The sequence below is a fragment of the Lolium perenne genome, chromosome 5, assembly GCF_019359855.2.
Source record: "Lolium perenne isolate Kyuss_39 chromosome 5, Kyuss_2.0, whole genome shotgun sequence".
Classification (NCBI taxonomy): domain Eukaryota; kingdom Viridiplantae; phylum Streptophyta; class Magnoliopsida; order Poales; family Poaceae; genus Lolium; species Lolium perenne.
The window spans coordinates 217,231,377-217,250,043 of NC_067248.2; the positions used below are offsets into that span (position 1 = coordinate 217,231,377).

An 18,667-nucleotide genomic window follows, 5' to 3' on the forward strand; every position below is an offset into this window, starting at 1 on the left:
AGAACAAGTATTGCAGAGATTGTATTTCAAGAAAGAGAATTGGACCGGGGTCCACAGTTCACTAGAGGTGTCTCTCCCATAAGACAAACAGCATGTTGGGTGAACAAATTACAGTTGGGCAATTGACAAATAAAGAGAGCATGACAATGCACATACATATCATGATGAGTATAGTGAGATTTAATTGGGCATTACGACAAAGTACATAGACCGCCATCCAACTGCATCTATGCCTAAAAAGTCCACCTTCAGGTTATCATCCGAACCCCCTCCAGTATTAAGTTGCAAAGCAACAGACAATTGCATTAAGTATGGTGCGTAATGTAATCAACAACTACATCCTTAGACATAGCATCAATGTTTTATCCCTAGTGGCAACAGCACAACACAACCTTAGAACTTTCTCACATCGTCCTGTGTCAATGCAGGCATGAACCCACTATCGAGCATAAGTACTCCCTCTTGGAGTTACAAGCATCTACTTGGCCAGAGCATCTACTAGTAACGGAGAGCATGCAAGATCATAAACAACACATAAGTATATAAATTTGATAATCAACATAACAAGTGTTCTCTATTCATCGGATCCCAACAAACGCAACATATAGAATTACAGATAGATGATCTTGATCATGTTAGGCAGCTCACAAGATCCGACAATGATAGCACAATGGGGAGAAGACAACCATCTAGCTACTGCTATGGACCCATAGTCCAGGGGTAGACTACTCACACATCACACCGGAGGCGACCATGGCGGCGTAGAGTCCTCCGGGAGATGATTCCCCTCTCCGGCAGGGTGCCGGAGGCGATCTCCTGGATCCCCCGAGATGGGATCGGCGGCGGCGGCGTCTCTGGAAGGTTTTCCGTATCGTGGCTCTCGGTACTGGGGGTTTCGTCACGGAGGCTATTTGTAGGCGGAAGGGCAGGTCAAGAGGCGGCACGGGGGCCCCACACCACAGGGCCGCGCGGCCAAGGGGGGGGCCGCGCCGCCCTAGGGTGTGGCCCCCTCGTCGCCCCTCTTCGTCTCTCCTTCGGACTTCTGGAAGCTTCGTGGAAAAATAGGCCCCTGGGCTTTGATTTCGTCCAATTCCGACAATATTTCCTTACTAGGATTTCTGAAACCAAAAACAGCAGAAAACAAGAATCGGCACTTCGGCATCTTGTTAATAGGTTAGTTCCAGAAAATGCACGAATATGACATAAAGTGTGCATAAAACATGTAGATAACATCAATAATGTGGCATGGAACATAAGAAATTATCGATACGTCGGAGACGTATCACCGCGCGGTGTTGTGGGTATACTTCATGGGTGTACCATCGACAGTGCCTAGGTCCGGCAAGCCCGGGTGGCCCATAGATGGTGATGAGGCATGTGGCCCATCGGGCGGCCCAGTTGCTGTTGATCCTGACGGAAAATGTCCGGCCTAGGAGCAGGGAGCCGGATCCAACCGACATTCAGGAGGAACCCGGATCCACGGAGGCCCATTAAGGGACCCGGATCCGGTACGACGTAGATGGAAGGGCGGATCCTTGGCGTACACGGCAAGACATTGTACCGTAGTTAGGAAACCTGTATCCGGCTAGGACTCTCCATGTAAACCCTAGATCCGTGCGCCTTTATAAGCCGGATCCCGGGAGCCCTAGAGGCAGAACCTCAACTCATTGTAACATCGCGAAAGCGCCCAGATAATTCCAGACAAGCAGCAGTAGGCCCTGTCATCGTGCAGGTGTTCCGAAGCTGGGTAAATCGCGTACCACCGTCCCGTGTGCACTCCGCCCTATGGCCCCTACTTCTTCTCCCCCTCGTGAGGATCCCTCCTCCGAGGTACCGTCGATTAGGCAACGACAGTTGGCGCCCACCGTGGGGCCTGCGGCGTCTGGAGGCCGAAACCGGGAGGGTTCCGCCATGGGAAGCTACGACGACACCATCGCTGTGGGGCGCGTCCTCTACGCCGGAAATCTGCCGATCGTCCCCCCGGATGAGTGTTGGATTCCGGCTAGGACAAACCCCGTCAAGCTCTCCATCGTCCCAGTTGGCGGCATACACATCTTCATCGGGGAAACCGTCGATTCCGACGGAAACCCACTGGTAAGTAACGCAGACGCGACCGTCGCAGAGCTGGACGCAGTCGCGAAGATCCGATCTGAGATGCAGGAGCTTCCCAAGGAAGATTCCGCCTCGGATCTGGAAATTTCAAAGCCCACCCAATCCGCCCCTGAGCAGGAAATAACGGTGGAAGACCAATGCAGATCCGCCTGGGTCTCCCAGGTGTTAGAAAAGCAGAGGTGCCACTTCGTACACTTCTTGGCCCATACCGCCGGAACCGCCCCTCAAGAAGACGGAGTTGGTCCTGAGCAGGTAGAGGCACCGGAAAACGACGCTGTTTCGGATCAGGCTGAGCCTGTCGGAGAGAGCGAAAATCCGGCTGAAGAGTCGATTTTGGGCAATCTGAGCCCAATTTCTGGAGATACCCCCTCCATGGATACTGACGAGTTCAACCGCAAGCTAGGGGAGTACGGTTTCGGTGATCAGCCTGAAGATTCCGCCCAGCCTAAGCAGGTACTTGCGACCGTAGCAGCGCTGGGAGAACCCGGATCAGAAGGAGCAGCCACCCAATCCGATCCTCAGCCATCCCGTCAAGGATCTCCGATGTCACGGGAGCGACCTCGCAGGGATTCTTCCTCGGAGGACCTCCTGTCACCTGAAGAGATGGTTGCACAAGCAGGCATGGATGCAGTTTATCGCTCGGATATTCTTAACAAACCCATCACTCCCGAAGACGTAGAAGTGTTAGAAGCTAAGAGACTAGAGATGCTGGCCACAGCCAAGAAATTTAAGGACACCGCAGCCGCCATGCTGGAAGAAAGGAAGCACGCCGTAGTCTTTGTGGAAGACTTCATCCAGCGTGAGCAGGAGGTGGACGAAGGACTGGCAAAGGTCAAGGAACTCCGAAAGCATTGGGAGGACAAGATCGTTGAAGCTCATCATGAGGTCGAAAGGGTCCGGCGTGACTTGATAGCTCCCCGCAGGATCACCTTCGCAACTCCAACAGAGCAGCAGCCGTTCGCAACCCCAAAGGACAATATGACGAAGGCTGCAGAGATCTTGAAGAAAAAGAACGAGGAGATCGACATCGACTATGTTCGCACGCTCGTCGCTTCAGCTGTGAGGCAGCAGAGCAAGGCAGACACTTCGCGCAGATTGGAATCTAACCTGGAGCATTGCGTCTCCACTGCGCACGTTGATCGCCATCGAGATGACGAATCGCGAACCGGATCTTCGGAACGCAGAAGGAAAGCCAGAGAACACCCAAATCCAATCCCCGTCCCATCAAGGACGCCTCCATCAGATCCAAGAAAGGGAAAGGATGCAATGTACTCTGGACGGGACAAGTACCGCAACCCCTCTCCTCCACCTAACGGTTACCCGCGACCCCCTCGCCGCCGTAGTCCAGCCGGAAACACCAGGCCCCCAGGGCATGGTGGGATTGTTATCCGCGACAACGTGCTGCCAAGAAACAGAAACAGGGAGCGCACGCCGGAACCTCGCCGGAACCAGAACAACGATCGTGAGCCCGAGCCTAGAAGGAGTCGGAATGAGGAGCGCGATCCGGAGCCTCGCCGGAGCCGGAACGACCAGGGCAGCCAGTGCCACGGCGAAGGCAGCCACAGGAGCTGGAGCCAGCACCGGGAAGGCCGAGGAGAATCTGAAGGCGGAAGCAAGAAGTCGGATCGACCCCCTCGCAGGTCTCCCTCACCACCACCTAGCGGTGGCGGCGGATGTGTAGGCGGAGGCGGCGGCCGGAGATCTCGCTCTCGCTCACAATCTCCTCGCCAAGGCCCGCGCGACGCGCGGGAACGCCTAAACGAATACAGAACCGACTACATCGGTCCGAAGTGCTTTGGCAGGATGATTCGAGAGGAACCAAAGCCAAGGATGAACCTCAAGCTACCCGGAAACCTGAAGCATTATGATGGCACCGAAAGGTCGGATACCTGGATTGAGGATTACTATAATGCAGTAACCTTCGTCGGAGGAACCCCTAATATCGCTTGACGCATGCTCCAGTTGTACCTTGTAGGTCCAGCCCGGAACTGGCTTAGTGACCTCGAGAAGAACTCCATCTTTTGCTGGTTTGACCTGAAGACCGCTTTCGAGAAACACTTCAGAGGCACCTACAAAAGACCAGCCACAGCAAGCGACTTGCAAGCCTGTATCCAGAAGAAGGGAGAATCCTCAAGACACTTCCTCACACGATGGTTGGCATGCAGGAACGAGTGCGAAAATGTCGACCACACCACTGCCATGTACGCTTTCATTGGTGGACTGCAGAGGGGAGGATTGCTGAGGCACACGCTCACTCGTTTGGCTAACTCAAATAAACTGACTTTGGATGAGATGATCTCCATTGCCAGTGATCATACTGCCTCCGATGATGACACAGGCGGTGATCTCGCAGCTACAGCAATCCCCCTACATCAACAAAAGAAGAACCGTGATAACGGCAACAGCAGCAGCCATAAACGCAAGAACCCTGATGACCAGAAGAGTGGCGGATCCGAGATGGTCGCCATGGCGTTTCAACGCGGAGGTTCAAGAGGCGGAAGAGGACGCGGCCGTGGTGGCGGAGCCGGCAGGGGTCAGCAGCATGGCACTGAGGTCACAGCTGGCGGATCCCGCACCCCGCAAACCTATGAGGAGTACAGAGACATGCCCTGCCTGGCTCACTTGGACCCGGTTACAGGGAAGTCCACTCACACCAACCGCAACTGCAAGTGGGTCAATGATCTAAAGAACGACCCGGAGGCAGGATACAAAAGAGCACGGAAGCACCGCCCACGCGGCAAGGGAGGCAAGGGCAAAAATAAGGACAAAGAGGAAGACAGTTCCGAGGCGATGGACGAGGATGATAACTCGTCGGATCCCAAGGCAGGGTCCGCAGGTAAATCCAACCCATTCGAGAAAAAGAGCGTGGGGGCTTACCACACTTTCCTCGGAACCCCAACAGTCCGCGCTACCAAGTCAGCTACCCGGATCCTGAACGCCACAGTCCCGGCTGTGCCGCAGTATGTCAGGTGGTCGGAAGTCCCGTGCACATTTGATAGGGAGGATCACCCTGCCATTGTGCCAAAAGAATGCTATGCCTTGGTTGTAAGTCCCCGCATAGACGGGTATGACTTCTCCAAGTGCCTCATGGATGGTGGAGCCAGCTTGAACATCATGTACCTGGAGACTCTGGAGCGGATGAACCTCACCAAGGAACAGCTCAAACACAGCAACACTGAGTTTCATGGCGTGGTTCCGGGTAAGAAGGCGAATTCCCTCAGCAGCATCACACTTCCCGTGGCCTTTGGCGATGTTCACAATTTCCGCGAGGAGAAGATCACGTTTGAAGTTGTGCCCTTCAAAAGCTCCTACCACGTCATCTTCGGCAGGCCCACCTACCACAAGTTCCACGCAAGAGCGTGCTACATCTACAACAAGCTCAAGATTCCGGGTCCTAAGGGTATGATTACCGTATCCGGAGACTACAAAAAGGCTCATGAGTGCGAGTTAGGCGAAGCCGCCTTCGCAGAGTCCGTGATATCTGGAGAAAAGCTGAAAGGCTACAGAGCCGCGGTGGATCCGACTGAAATGCAGACCACCAAGAAGCAGATCTCCGAGCACAAAAACTCCTTCAAGGCCGCGATAGAGACCAAGAAAGTCAACTTCAAGGAAGACGACGATTCCAAGCAGGTCTCAGTCGGAGCCAACATGGACCCCAAATAGGAAGACGCGCTCGTCGAGTTCCTCCGCGCTAACATGGATATCTTCGCATGGCAGCCTTCTGACATGTCCGGAGTACCAAGGGAACTCGCCGAGCACTACCTCAACATAAACCCGGGGGCTAAACCGGTGAAGCAAGCTATGCGACGCTTTGGAGACAAGAAGCGCCGTGCCATAGGAATGGAGTTAGCAAAGTTACTAGAGGCAGGTTTTGTAATAGAAGTTATCCACACTGATTGGATCGCAAATCCCGTCCTTGTACCCAAAAAGAACACTGAAATACTAAGAATGTGCATCGATTACTCTGGCTTGAACAAACATTGCCCGAAAGATCCGTTTCCCCTGCCGCGCATTGACCAAGTCATTGATTCGACGGCAGGGGCGGAACTTCTGTGTTTTCTTGATGCGTATTCCGGGTATCATCAGATCCGGATGAAGGAGTCTGACCAAAAGGCGACCTCATTCATTACCCCATTTGGCACTTACTGCTATGTTACCATGCCTTTTGGCTTGAAAAACGCAGGTGCAACCTACCAACGTACGATGCAGCGGTGCTTGAAGGACCAAATAGGCCGGAACGTACACGCTTACGTCGACGACATCGCGGTCATGACCCGGAAAGGATCCGACTTGATCAGCGATCTCACAGAAACCTTTGAGAATCTCCGTCGGTACAAGATGATGTTGAATCCGCTGAAGTGCGTCTTCGGCGTACCAGCTGGAAAACTCCTTGGCTTCATTGTCTCTAACAGGGGCATTGAAGTTAACCCGGAAAAAATCAAGGCAATTTTGTGCATAAAAAGGCCAACTTGTCTCAAAGATGTGCAACGGCTCACTGGTTGTGTCGCAGCAATCAGCAGGTTTGTTAGCCGTCTTGGCGAGAAGGCACTCCCCCTGTACAAGCTATTGAAGAAAACAGACAAGTTTGTCTGGGACGAGGCAGCAGATGCAGCTCTTCAAGGGTTGAAGGACATACTCACCTCCCCACCTATCCTAGCAGCTCCATGAGAGTCAGAGCCTATGCTCCTTTACCTGGCAGCCACCAACAGGGTCATCAGCCTCGTCATCGTGGTGGAGCGACAGGAAGAAGGTCACGAGTACGGAGTCCAAAGGCCAGTCTACTATATTAGCGAAGTCCTTACGGATTCCAAACAGCGCTACCCTCACTTTCAGAAGTTAGCCTACGGAGTATTCCTAGGCAGCAGGAAGCTGAGACACTACTTCCAGGAGCATCCAGTAACAGTCGTGAGCAAGGCTCCGCTGTCAACGATTCTCAACAACGCTGACGCAACAGGACGCACAGCAAAATGGGGCATTGAGTTATCCGCCTTCGACATCAACTACAAAGCCAGGACCGCGGTCAAATCCCAGGTCTTGGCAGATTTCGTCGCAGATTGGACAGAAGCTCCGGATATGAACCTGGAGCCGGAACCTGAGACATGGGTTATGCACTTCGATGGATCGAAGCAGCATCAAGGCTCGGGAGCCGGAGTCACCCTGAAGTCCCCTACCGGAGAAGAACTGCAGTATGTTCTGCAGATACACTTCGAAGCTACAAACAATATGGCGGAATACGAGGCTCTACTACACGGATTGCGCATCGCCAAGGAGATAGGGATCAAGCACATCATATGTTGCGGAGATTCAGACCTGGTGGCACAGCAAGTAGCCGGAACCTGGAACGCCAGAAACTCCGTCATGGCGGCTTATAGAGACGAAGTTGACGAGATCGGCAAACATTTCCTCGGATACGAAGTCAAGTACGTCAGGCGAGATGACAACACAGCAGCAGATATGCTATCCAAGCTCGGATCCGGCAGAAGGCCAATTCCACCTGGAATTTTCCTGGAGCATCTCCGGATACCCTCGGTGAAGGGCGCTAACCCGGAAAACCCAGAGGTGGCAGTGTCTCCGGCTAAGGAAGTGATGGCTATCATTCCGGCTTGGACACAGCCTTTCCTGGACTACCTCATTGATCAGAAGTTGCCGGAGGACGAGGTCCTCGCACGACAGATCATCAGGCGAGCAAGATCCTACACAATTGTTGATGGACAGCTCTACAAACGAAGTGCAACAGGGGTATTTCTCAAATGCATCTCCAATCAAGATGGCATTGAAATCCTCAGAGAGATCCATGCAGGGGACTGCGGGCACCATGCCGCCCCCAGGTCACTCGTTGCAAAAGCTTTTCGGCTAGGTTTTTACTGGCTCACAGCTAAAGAAGATGCTGACAAAATAGTCAAGACCTGCCGAGGTTGTCAGTACTACGCTACTCAACCAAACGCTCCAGCCCAAGAGCTGAAGACCATACCAATCACCTGGCCGTTTGCGGTCTGGGGGCTCGATATGGTTGGTAAGTTAAAAAGATCATCTCCTGGCGGTTTTGAATACCTTCTGGTCGCTGTTGACAAGTTCAGCAAGTGGATCGAGGCAAAGCCAGTGAGGAAAGCCGACGGTGCTACGGCATTAAAATTTGTCTGCAGCCTCGTGATGAGATTCGGCATCCCACACAGCATAATCACAGACAATGGCACAAACTTCACACAGGGAGAATTGAAGGATTACTGTGAGACAGTAGGGATTCGACTGGACCTTGCATCTATGGCTCATCCACAATCAAATGGTCAGGTTGAAAGGGCTAATGGCCTCATATTATCAGGAATTAAGCCACGCCTTGAAGAACCGCTGCGAAGAGCAGCTGGGGCTTGGGCTGATGAGTTGGAAGCTGTTTTGTGGAGTTTACGAACTACCCCTAACAGATCAACAGGGTTTACCCCATTTTTCCTGGTATACGGGTCCGAAGCCGTGCTTCCCTCCGACATCATCCACGATTCACCACGAGTTTCCGCCTACAATCAAGAAACAGCTGATAAGGCCAGACAGCTATCTGTGGACCTGATCGAGGAAGCTCGGAATTTAGCTGACCAGCGCTCCGCCATCTACCAGCAGAAGCTCCGACGTTATCACAGTCGTCGAGTCCGGAATCGCTCCTTCATGGCAGGAGACCTGTTCCTCCGCCTTCGGCAGGTGAAAGACCGCTACAGTCTCCATGGGAAGGACCCTTCGTCGTTAGCAAAGTGCTTCATAACGGGTCGTACTACCTTGTCGATTTCCGCGAGCTGAAGGATAGACCTGCTAATTGGCACCGGAAATGCAAGCGTGAGGATCCGGATGACATCTACGACGAGACAGATCGCCCTTGGAACATCGCACAGCTACGTCCTTTCTACACTTAGCGTATTTTTTCTGAGTTACAAACTCTGTAATAGTTATACATGATCAATGAAATAAAGCTTATGGTTCACTCTCTGAGTCTTTTACCTCCTTTACTTGTTCATTTTTAGATCATGTATGTTTTCCGACTAAAGCCGTAGAGCTGGATTTTTCCGCCTAGGCGTGTATAAAAGTTGTGATTTTCAAAAATCGTCCTTTAGGACGTAAGCTTAAGTTTTCTGATTAAATTGTTATCTGTTGCGAACTCGTGGATTCCTAGTAGCGATTTCCGGCACCTATGCTTGGGGGCTTATTTCCGCGGTTATTGACGGATTGCCATTGGGCTTCGTCGCCGCTGGCGAGTGTTTCCGGCTAAGGTCCTCCGGCTCGCGGAAGGTCAAGCGGGCAAGCCGGAAAAACAGTAAAATCAGCACTTGCTTTCCGACATAAAACGAAACATGCGCATAATATTAACGGATTGCAGGATAAGTGTTTCCGCCCCATGCATAGTTGTTTCGTCCCTAGCTACTTAAGAATTTAAAGTCTTATTACAAACCCACTCTGGGGTCAAAATGATGCAACTTGTTTCATTGTCTAAACAGGAACTCTACTCGGAGTCCTCTTCTTCAGATTCCTGGTAGGCGGAGCCGTCGTCGTCGCTGTCACCGGATCCGGCTTCGGAGTCATCACCAGAGCCTTCTCCGGAATGCTCGACGCTTGACCCGGAGCCTTCCCCATAATACTCCGGCTCACCCTCTTCCTCCTCTGCATCGGAAAATCCATTGGGCAGATCGTATTTGTTGTACCAGAACGAGTGATTCACTCGCCTGACAAACAACTGCTCATAGCCTTGAGTTTCCGCAAGGATGGCACCCATGTCGGAACCCTCTGGGGCTCCGCGTGCAACATTCGCAAAGTTGAGCAAGGGGAAGTGAGCCTTGCAGGTGGCCAAGACCAGGGAGGCGACTCCGCGTGCGGAAGATTTTTGCCAGTCCTTGATGAAATCCGGCACTTGTTCCATAAGATTGGTCATCGTATCGATGATTGTAGTTTTGGCCTTCTTCAGAGACAGAGTCTTGGCGATTCCACGACAGGCTTCAAATAACGCGTCAATGGAAATCCGCGCTTCATCGTATGCTTCCGTCCTCTTCAGGTTCGACTCTTTTGACCACTCGAAGCCAAGGCTCGCTGTGGAAGAAGGAAGTCCAGTTCTGTTAGAAAGAAAGCATATAAGGTAGTCGGAGCAACGACACGGAAAAAAGCTTACGGAAGATAAGTTTGTCGATGGCCTCCGCCTCCGCTTCTAGAACTTTGTTCTTGGCTACCAAGGAAATCACGCGACCCTGGCTCTTCTCCAGTTTTTCATTCAGCTCCGCCAGGTTGCGGGCATGCTTCTCGGAGAGCTCTTTCCTCGCCTCAGTCTCCTTGTTGGAAGATTCCTGGATGAAGGTTTTGAGGGATTCGTTCTCCGCCTCAAGCACCTTGACCTTGGCGGACAGCTCATCAAACGAGGAGTGCTTGGCAGTTTCTTCTGAAGGCGGAAAGTTGCACATATCAAACATCATGAACAGTTATATCAATATACGAAAGCAAAACTCGGATCTTGTACCATGGAGGCGGGTCTCAAGAAGCTGGATAGCCTTCTGGCTGTTTTCCGCGTTCTGACGCAGCCCTTCGATCTCCGTGATCTGCTCCAACACATGAACGCGGAGATCCTCGTGCAATTTCCGCGTCGTCTGAGAAGCAGAGAGGAGTTAGCCGGATATTTAAAATCTGGGGGGCTGGCGAGGAATTCAAAGTCTTGAAGGAATAAAATTTTAAAATTCCGCCTAAGGTACATCTGGAGAAAGCATCAGCTAACACATGTTACTCGGAAATGTCTGACCCAATGCTTGGGGGCTAGTATTACCTGCCGCACTTCTTTGTGCTTGGCGAAAAACTCTTTCAGATCGTTCTCTAGGTCGGTGAGCTCCTGCATCTCCTCATCCGACTTCCCCCAGACCTTGTTCAGCATGGCGGAAACTTCCGCATGACGCTCTGCGAGGGTAAGCTTTTGAAGAGACTGAGTCGGTCGGGGGTCCACCCGGATCGCGTTGGAGGCTTGAACGAGCTTCACTTTCTCCTCATATTATTCCTCTGTGGGCTCCGCGAAAGTCGCATCTGCTTGATCTTGTGGAGGAACAGACGAGGAGGCACCCTTGGCGGAATCGCCATGGTCGGCGGGATCTTCCGGAAGGTCATCAAGGTTGATGACATCTTTGGGATCCGGCTTGGAGGCAGACGAAGCTTTGGGTGGGACCTCCACCTCTGGAGTAACAGGAACTGAAGCCGGAGACGGCTTGACCTTCTTCTTCAAGACCTTTGGAGCCTTGGGGGGCTGGCTTTCGGAGCTTCGGTAAAAAGAAAAAAAAACATAACAACTAAGTGAGGGATTGCTCGTAAAGTCAGAACTTGGATCTCGGAAATATACACTTACCCGGAAGGCTTGAAGAAGTGCTGGATGGCGGGCTGCCCCTTGTTGCTGGTGTTAATCAGCTTGAGGCGCTTCTTTTCCGCCTCCGCTTTCCGAGTAGCCGCAGTGCTAAGCACTTCGCGGGCGCGTTTTGCGGCGGGGCTGGGAGGAGCAGGCCTCTTCCTCTTAGGAGGGCGCGGGGCCTCGTGCGCTTCCGCCTCTGAAGCAGCTTCCGGATCCATGTTGCCGGTGGAAGGAACCCGGAGCAGAGTTCCGAGTTCACTTTCTTCGAGCGCCTCGAGCTAATGCACAGAGTTAAACACTTAGTCAAAAAAAGTTTGAGTGCAAAGGAAAGCAATGGACTAAAAAGTCGAGACGACGTACCGCGGTTCCGGAGCCATTCGTGTGAATGTCTTTGTTGCACACGTGGATGTGGAGTTCACGCGGAACCTTGATGAGGAGCCGGATCCTCTTGTCGATGGCGTCGGCAGAAAGGTTGTCTTTTGTGGCGCGCATTGGGTCGTCGCGCCCTGTGTACTGGAACATCAGCCGGTCCCTATGTTGGAGCGGCTGGATCCGCTTGGTGAACCAGGAAAGGGTCAAGTCCTTCCCTGTCAGCCCCTCCTCCGTCAGCTTGCAGATCCGCCTGACGGCGCGTGTGAGCTGGGGCGACTCGGAGAGGTGGGGGCAGTGTGTCCATGTCGGAAGCTCGGTGGCGGGGCAGTTCTTGAACGGCGGCAGCTTCCTTGTGCTCGCCGGGTCGAAAATGTCCTTCAAATAGAAGAAGCCTCCGGACCAGTACCGCGCGGACTCGTGGCGGTCGGTGTGGGGGTAGACGCGGCCCGGGCGGATCATGAAGGTGATGGATCCGCATGTTGCGAGCTCAGTGGAGTTCCGGATCCTCTCCTTCTTGACAGTGAAGTAGTATTGAAACAAGGGGAGCTCGGGAGTTACCCGGAGATGGCCCTCGCACAGGGTGACGTGATTGCTGATTGCAAGCACGCTGTTCGGAGAAATGTTGTGGGGTTGGAGCCCGTAAACCTTCAGGATCTCCAGGAAGAAATCCGAAGGCGGAAATGAAAAACCCCGCTCCACCAGTGCTTTCGTCAGCACCATTTCGTTGTCCTCCGGAGCTGGGGCTAAGGCATTGGGAACTGACCTCCAGCTTCCGGGTTGCAGGAAACCTTCCGTCTCGAGATTCGTCAGCTCCGTCTTGGTGGTGGTGCATGGCCACCATTTTCCCTTGGCTTCAGCATCTCGTTGGCGAGCCTTTGATTTTTTGGCTGCGGCCTCTTCCGCCTTGTGATCCGCCTGATCCTCCCCGGAGGCCTTCTCCGGGTTAGCGGAAGTCCCTTCGGTTTCCTTGCCGGAATCCTTTGAAGGACCCAGCTTAACTGGAGCGAAAGGTGGAGGGGCGGAGGAGATTGGGGTGGCCATGATTGGTTCAGAGGCTGGAGGCGGAGTCGTTGAAGACATCTGAAGAAAAGACGAATGGCGGAAAACGTTCTTTAGTCGGATCCAGCATCGTCTTCCCCAAATTCATCCCTACCAACTACGGCGCAAAGGTGAAGGTCGAGAACTCACCGTAATGGCTTCTGCGGCGGTCGGAGTCGCCGGCGACGAGGTTTCCGCGCGGTGGTTCGCTGATGTTAAGAACAGGATGAACTCGACGCGGTGGCGAAGCAGCTCCGGCGAAGTTCCGGCGAGATTCCGGCACGGCGGAGAGGGAGCTCGCGGCGGCGCTTTGCAGAGAGGTGAGAAGGGGGGTGAATGAGGGTTAAGGCGTCGACGGCGGATATTTATAGGCTGGCGGGACGAGATTCGTGTTCCGCATCCTGTGGTCGGAACGCAAGCGTCGCACCGTTGGATGCTCGACACGTGTCCTAAACCCTAAACGGTAAAAATGGCTAGAGATAAGTTACCGCACAAATCGCGCGAAAATGGCGCCAGAATTGGCGGAACCGTTTGAGTCTTTTAAGATTCCGGGTAATTGCGTGAAGATAAATTGGCTCTCATTCGCAAGCAGGGGAGTAACCCGGAAACGTATTTTCGGATCGTCGATGGATGAAGTCCCGCAGGATGGGAGCATTTTCCGGCTATAAGTTGGAAAAAGACGAAAATGTGAAGTTGGAGTTCTTCAAGTTTCTCCGCGTTACCAATATTGTCGGAGACCATGATGGACTAGCGAGGCGGAAACAGCAGGTGAAACTCGGAGAACTCTGGGGGCTACTGTTGTGGGTATACTTCATGGGTGTACCATCGACAGTGCCTAGGTCCGGCAAGCCCGGGTGGCCCATAGATGGTGATGAGGCATGTGGCCCATCGGGCGGCCCAGTTGCTGTTGATCCTGACGGAAAATGTCCGGCCTAGGAGCAGGGAGCCGGATCCAACCGACATTCAGGAGGAACCCGGATCCACGGAGGCCCATTAAGGGACCCGGATCCGGTACGACGTAGATGGAAGGGCGGATCCTTGGCGTACACGGCAAGACATTGTACCGTAGTTAGGAAACCTGTATCCGGCTAGGACTCTCCATGTAAACCCTAGATCCGTGCGCCTTTATAAGCCGGATCCCGGGAGCCCTAGAGGCAGAACCTCAACTCATTGTAACATCGCGAAAGCGCCCAGATAATTCCAGACAAGCAGCAGTAGGCCCTGTCATCGTGCAGGTGTTCCGAAGCTGGGTAAATCGCGTACCACCGTCCCGTGTGCACTCCGCCCTATGGCCCCTACTTCTTCTCCCCCTCGTGAGGATCCCTCCTCCGAGGTACCGTCGATTAGGCAACGACACGCGGGCCAGATGTTGCTGGGAACAACGGCGTGGTGGGCGGCGGCCGCAGGGAATGGGGGCGACGGCGGCCGCAGGGAGCGGGAGCGGCTGCCAAAATCCTATCCAGGGACAGGTGAGGGGGGAAATGGAGTCGGGCCGAGCGGTTTTCCAGTTTTCTCCACGGGAGCTCCTCATTATATACGGGAGGGCAGTTTTTGGGTAATTTCTTCGAAGTGCTAGGGATAGTTTGGTCCCGTGGGACTCGGGAAGCAGCAAAAAGCTCAGGAAGCAGGTCGAGAGCTGCTTTTCCGTTCCTAGTTCATTTCACCAATGTGCGGTGGAGAAGTGCTTTGCTATTTGTTGTTGTTTGTTTGGGCTGCTGCTTTTGGACCCTAAAAGCTGAAGTAGAAGCCCAAACAAACGGACCCTAAGAGGTCAGCTGTCGTCGATATCATATTCCTTGGCGGCCACTTATATAAAAGCATATTTGAGAAAGATCCATACTCCTGGAATAGAGCTTGATTTGACCATTTCATGATTAGCATCAACCAGCTAAGATTAGTTGCCTGTATAATCAATACCTCGAACAAAATGATTGTGTAGTTTTGTGAAACCAATACCATATTATTATTATTATTATTGCAAATTAAGGAGCTTCATTTCTTAACTTGTGGGATTACAATCCTTTGCAAAGATGGTTTTGTGATATTTGCTAATTCCCAAACAAAGTCTTTTGGTTGAACCTTGAGCTGCACAACCTGACCTGATCGCCTCGAAGGTGATATGTGGAGTTTTCTTTACAAGGATAACAAAAGTCAAATTCTAAAAAGTTCTAATAAAAGATAAGATACTCTTATTTGTGAGAAGGAGAGAAGATTTTTGTAGCCTGGGCTACATGCAGTTCTCTTTTTTTGAAAAAAAAAACAGCATTGAAAAGTAAAAAAACCAGGAAAAATATAGATGTAGATAATGTTGTATTCTATGATTCTATCAACTTGCAAAACTTAAACTTGAAATATCTTATATCGAGATTGTGTAAAAATGACAAACCCCGAATAAGAGATATTTCGAGTTTAAATTTTGCAAGTTGATAGTTTGTCATTTTTGCACAATCCCGAATATAAGATATTTCGAGTTAAATTTTGCAAGTTGTTATAATACAACAACTTCTACATGTAGATTTAATTTCAGATTTCTTTTAACACTTCAACATGCACTTTTCGAATTTTTCAAAGAACGGGCTACCCATAGCTTGAGGTACATTTGTGGTTTCTGCAATATAGTAGAAGTTGATTATGGTTGGGAAAGTCATGTCTAGAGTACTCTACCCCTTCAATAGACGGTTATCATCTTTTGTGAAGAAAAGGCGGGTTATAAATAAATATACTAATACTCTATTTTGTGACGTACTTATGTCATGGACACTAATCAGAAAGAAAGAAAAAACATCATTCTTTTCTGCTGCATTTTTAGTTACACGTAGGCGCATATGCGGTACACAAAGGACGATTGGCCCACACGTCTCCCAAGTTTCGCAGAAAGAGAACTTACAAGACTAAGAGGTCAGCTGTCGTCGATATCATATTCCTTGGCGGCCACTCATATAAAAAGCATATTTGAGGAAGATAGGCCATACTCCTGGAATAGAGCTTGATTTGATCATTTCATGATTAGCATCAACCAGCTAAGATTAGTTGCCTGTATAATCAATTCCCCCAGAACGAAATGATTGGTTTGGTGCTAATCAATGGAGCGCACGTTGTGCTCCCGCCTGATTCTATATTCAACCGTCGGGAAATGAGGTGTCGCTGTCATCGTCTATCCGCTGAAAAATTTGGGTTTCCAACAGACAAATCAGAAAAATGAGTTACACTATAAGAGGACTCTGAATTCTTCGTCGTCTACACACCTTCCCTTTGTGTTTTTGAAGGTAGCGTCTTTGGTCCCCTACGGAAAACGTGTTTGCTTGGACGGGCAGTGGTTTACAACCTAACAAAACCCTTGCAAAACCTAAAGCTCAACTCGTTCACATTGCTCGATCTGGTCCATGGGACATACCTAATGTGCCAAATATACGAAACCTAATGTGCCGTTCCTTCACAAACGTCCATCTTGTCCCATAAGATAAACCCAGAGGTCTCCAACCTAACTGGTCCCTTCCAAAACCCAAGGCTCCACGCCAGCGTTCATCTTCTTGAACCAAAGATACACACAAATGGCTAGCTTGTCTGGTTCTTAACAACCACCATGTGGAAAAGTGTGACCAAATCAATTAGGAGCCAAGAAAGATGTCATTGTCCGGAAGCAAGAGTTTTTCCAACGGAAATATGGACGAACTGATCGAATGTTCCCTGCAAATTAAGTTCTTTTAATTTCGTGTTTGATTTAGAGACAAATCTCTCCACATCGCACAATCCTTGACTCTGCTGAATAATGGTAGCTCGCACATTTCTATTTGTTCCTTACAAAAAAACTGATATTGCTCGAAACATTATCCAAGACGGAATGACATCTCAGCCGATTCAATTTAAGAATAGCCAATGTGCCAGAAATAAGTCGGTTCGATCAAAATGGGCTGTTGCCAGGGTGGAAGATTCCAGCAGCGGCGTCCAGAGCTACGTGACGCCGACGTACCAACTAAGCCAAGACAGACCCCCATCCACCTTCCAGTTGAAATCGACTACGTGATGCCGAGCCGAGCTCGATCGCTACGTGACGGCCACAACAAACTCTGATGGAAACCGCAAATCGTCAAGCTATTTCAGTGGTCTGTAGTCTATACACCCATGAAGTACGCAGACGTACAGTGAGTGTCCGGACATGACGTGTGGGCCATGGAGGATATTGGAAGACTTTCAGATTGGAACACATGATTATCCTGGAATAATGTTAGCAGACGTGGACCTCTATTTTCTTACAAATTCTTACATAGCTCGGTTGGAATACCTTCACATGTTTTTCTGGAGGGAAGAGGGAACCCAGTTTTCTTTCTTTTTCGAAGTAGGTGGGGAAACCAGCTTGACATAGTTATACACTACAGTAGTTCATCAGTCATCGACAAAATGATTGGGAATTGTCCCAAAAAACTTCCAAATTCCACTGCCCATACGTTAAGAGGCGGTTGGTACTAGCAAAGCAACCGCTCTCACAAAAATAAGATGGGCAAAATCAGAAAGACAGCCACTGCTCGCAAAGCATATGCCCCCACAGCCTTAAGAAGATCTGGACCCCTCTAACAGGACAGCTAGGTTCTCCAGTGATTCGTTCAGCTAAAGGCACTCACCTAGCTTCATTTTTCGTCGCATTTCATGCTCTTTGGAAGCTAATGGATTGTTAGGTGACTGCCAATGATTTGAGGATTACCTGGCTGTGATGGGAGGAGCTGGCAGCATTGGTGAGGTTCAGGTGAGATGACTCGATCACATGCCTCGTTCAAGTTCATGCACCGGCTGGCCCCAGCTCTGCCAATGATGCCTTGTTGGCTTGTTGCCCGTCGATTCCTGTTTGGGAAACCTGTAGCATCTCCCACGCTGCACATGTAGAGATTTTCTCCGTGCCAACCGGCAGTCACCGTCAGTCCAGTACACGATGAGCATGTGTGGATGAGTGTGCCACGACATGGTTATAAGAGCATCTCTAGTAGCGTTCCCTAAAACGTCCCCGGATTGAGCGTTTGGGGACGTGTTTTCTTCGTGCCGTATTTGGGGGACGTCGCTCCCCAGTCGCGTCCTCCAAACAAAATCCCCAAATAAATATTAGTGCACGAAAATAAAGGTTTTCATTCAAATTTTATTATATATTACAAAGTTTGAATGAAAACGGCTACATTTCATCTAAATCCTAGTCTACTGACCGCCCGGCGGTGCGTTCGACGGCCCTGCCCCGTCGTCGCCCCCCTCCGCCGCAGCTCCTGCTACGCGCGCCGCCTCTCCATGCGTAGGGCGGTGGCCAGACGCCGCTGCTCCAGCAGCGCGTCGTCGCCTGCCCTCCCCTGTTGCGCCGCCTGGAGGGAGAGCTCGACGGTACGGTGAATTTGTGCCTCTTCGCCGGCACGGGCGGCGTCCTAGAGCTTCTTCTTCGACTCGAAGGACTCGACGAGCGCGCATTGCTGATCGGCCGTCTCGTCCGAGTGGGGCCCATTGTCGTCGGACCACTCGAACTCGTCGTTGTCCTCCTCCACCTCGGTCTCCTCCTCGTCCGCCTCGGCCTCCTCCTCCTCCATTGGCGCCTCCTCCTCATCCGTTGGCGCCTCCATCATCGCCGCCGCCAACGCATCGGCCTCCGCCGCCAACTCCTCCGCCCGCCTCCCCCAGGCCGCCTCCGTTGCCACCAGCGCCGCCTCCCGCTGCTGACGCTCCTCCGCCACCACTGCTGCTGGCGCTGAGCGACTCCGCCGCCGGCGCTCGATCGCCACCCGCCGTTCACGATCGCGCCTCCCGCTCTCGCGTTGGCGCCGGCGC

The 18,667-nt window shown here is 51.7% G+C and overlaps 1 protein-coding gene across 1 annotated transcript; it reads right to left on the reverse strand.

Moving 5' to 3' along the window:
- Positions 1 to 9,592: 9,592 nt before the first annotated feature.
- On the reverse strand, positions 9,593 to 10,999 carry LOC139831745 (uncharacterized). The gene is made up of 4 exons (XM_071821067.1): positions 10,904 to 10,999; positions 10,595 to 10,721; positions 10,253 to 10,516; positions 9,593 to 10,173 (listed from the first exon to the last, which is right to left on the reverse strand). The coding sequence occupies exons 1-4, from the start codon at positions 10,997 to 10,999 to the stop codon at positions 9,593 to 9,595; spliced, it is 1,068 nt and encodes a 355-aa protein (XP_071677168.1).
- Positions 11,000 to 18,667: the final 7,668 nt, after the last annotated feature.

What these genes read in the sequence shown, in the direction of transcription:
- LOC139831745 (XM_071821067.1), bottom strand. Translation starts at nt 10,999, where the DNA reads ATGCTGAACAAGGTCTGGGGGAAGTCGGATGAGGAGATGCAGGAGCTC. An exon ending in TCTTGAGACCCGCCTCCATG is followed by an intron (nt 10,517 to 10,594) that starts GTACAAGATCCG and finishes TTCCGCCTTCAG; the next exon opens with AAGAAACTGCCAAGCACTCC. An exon ending in CATCGACAAACTTATCTTCC is followed by an intron (nt 10,174 to 10,252) that starts GTAAGCTTTTTT and finishes CTTCTTCCACAG; the next exon opens with CGAGCCTTGGCTTCGAGTGG.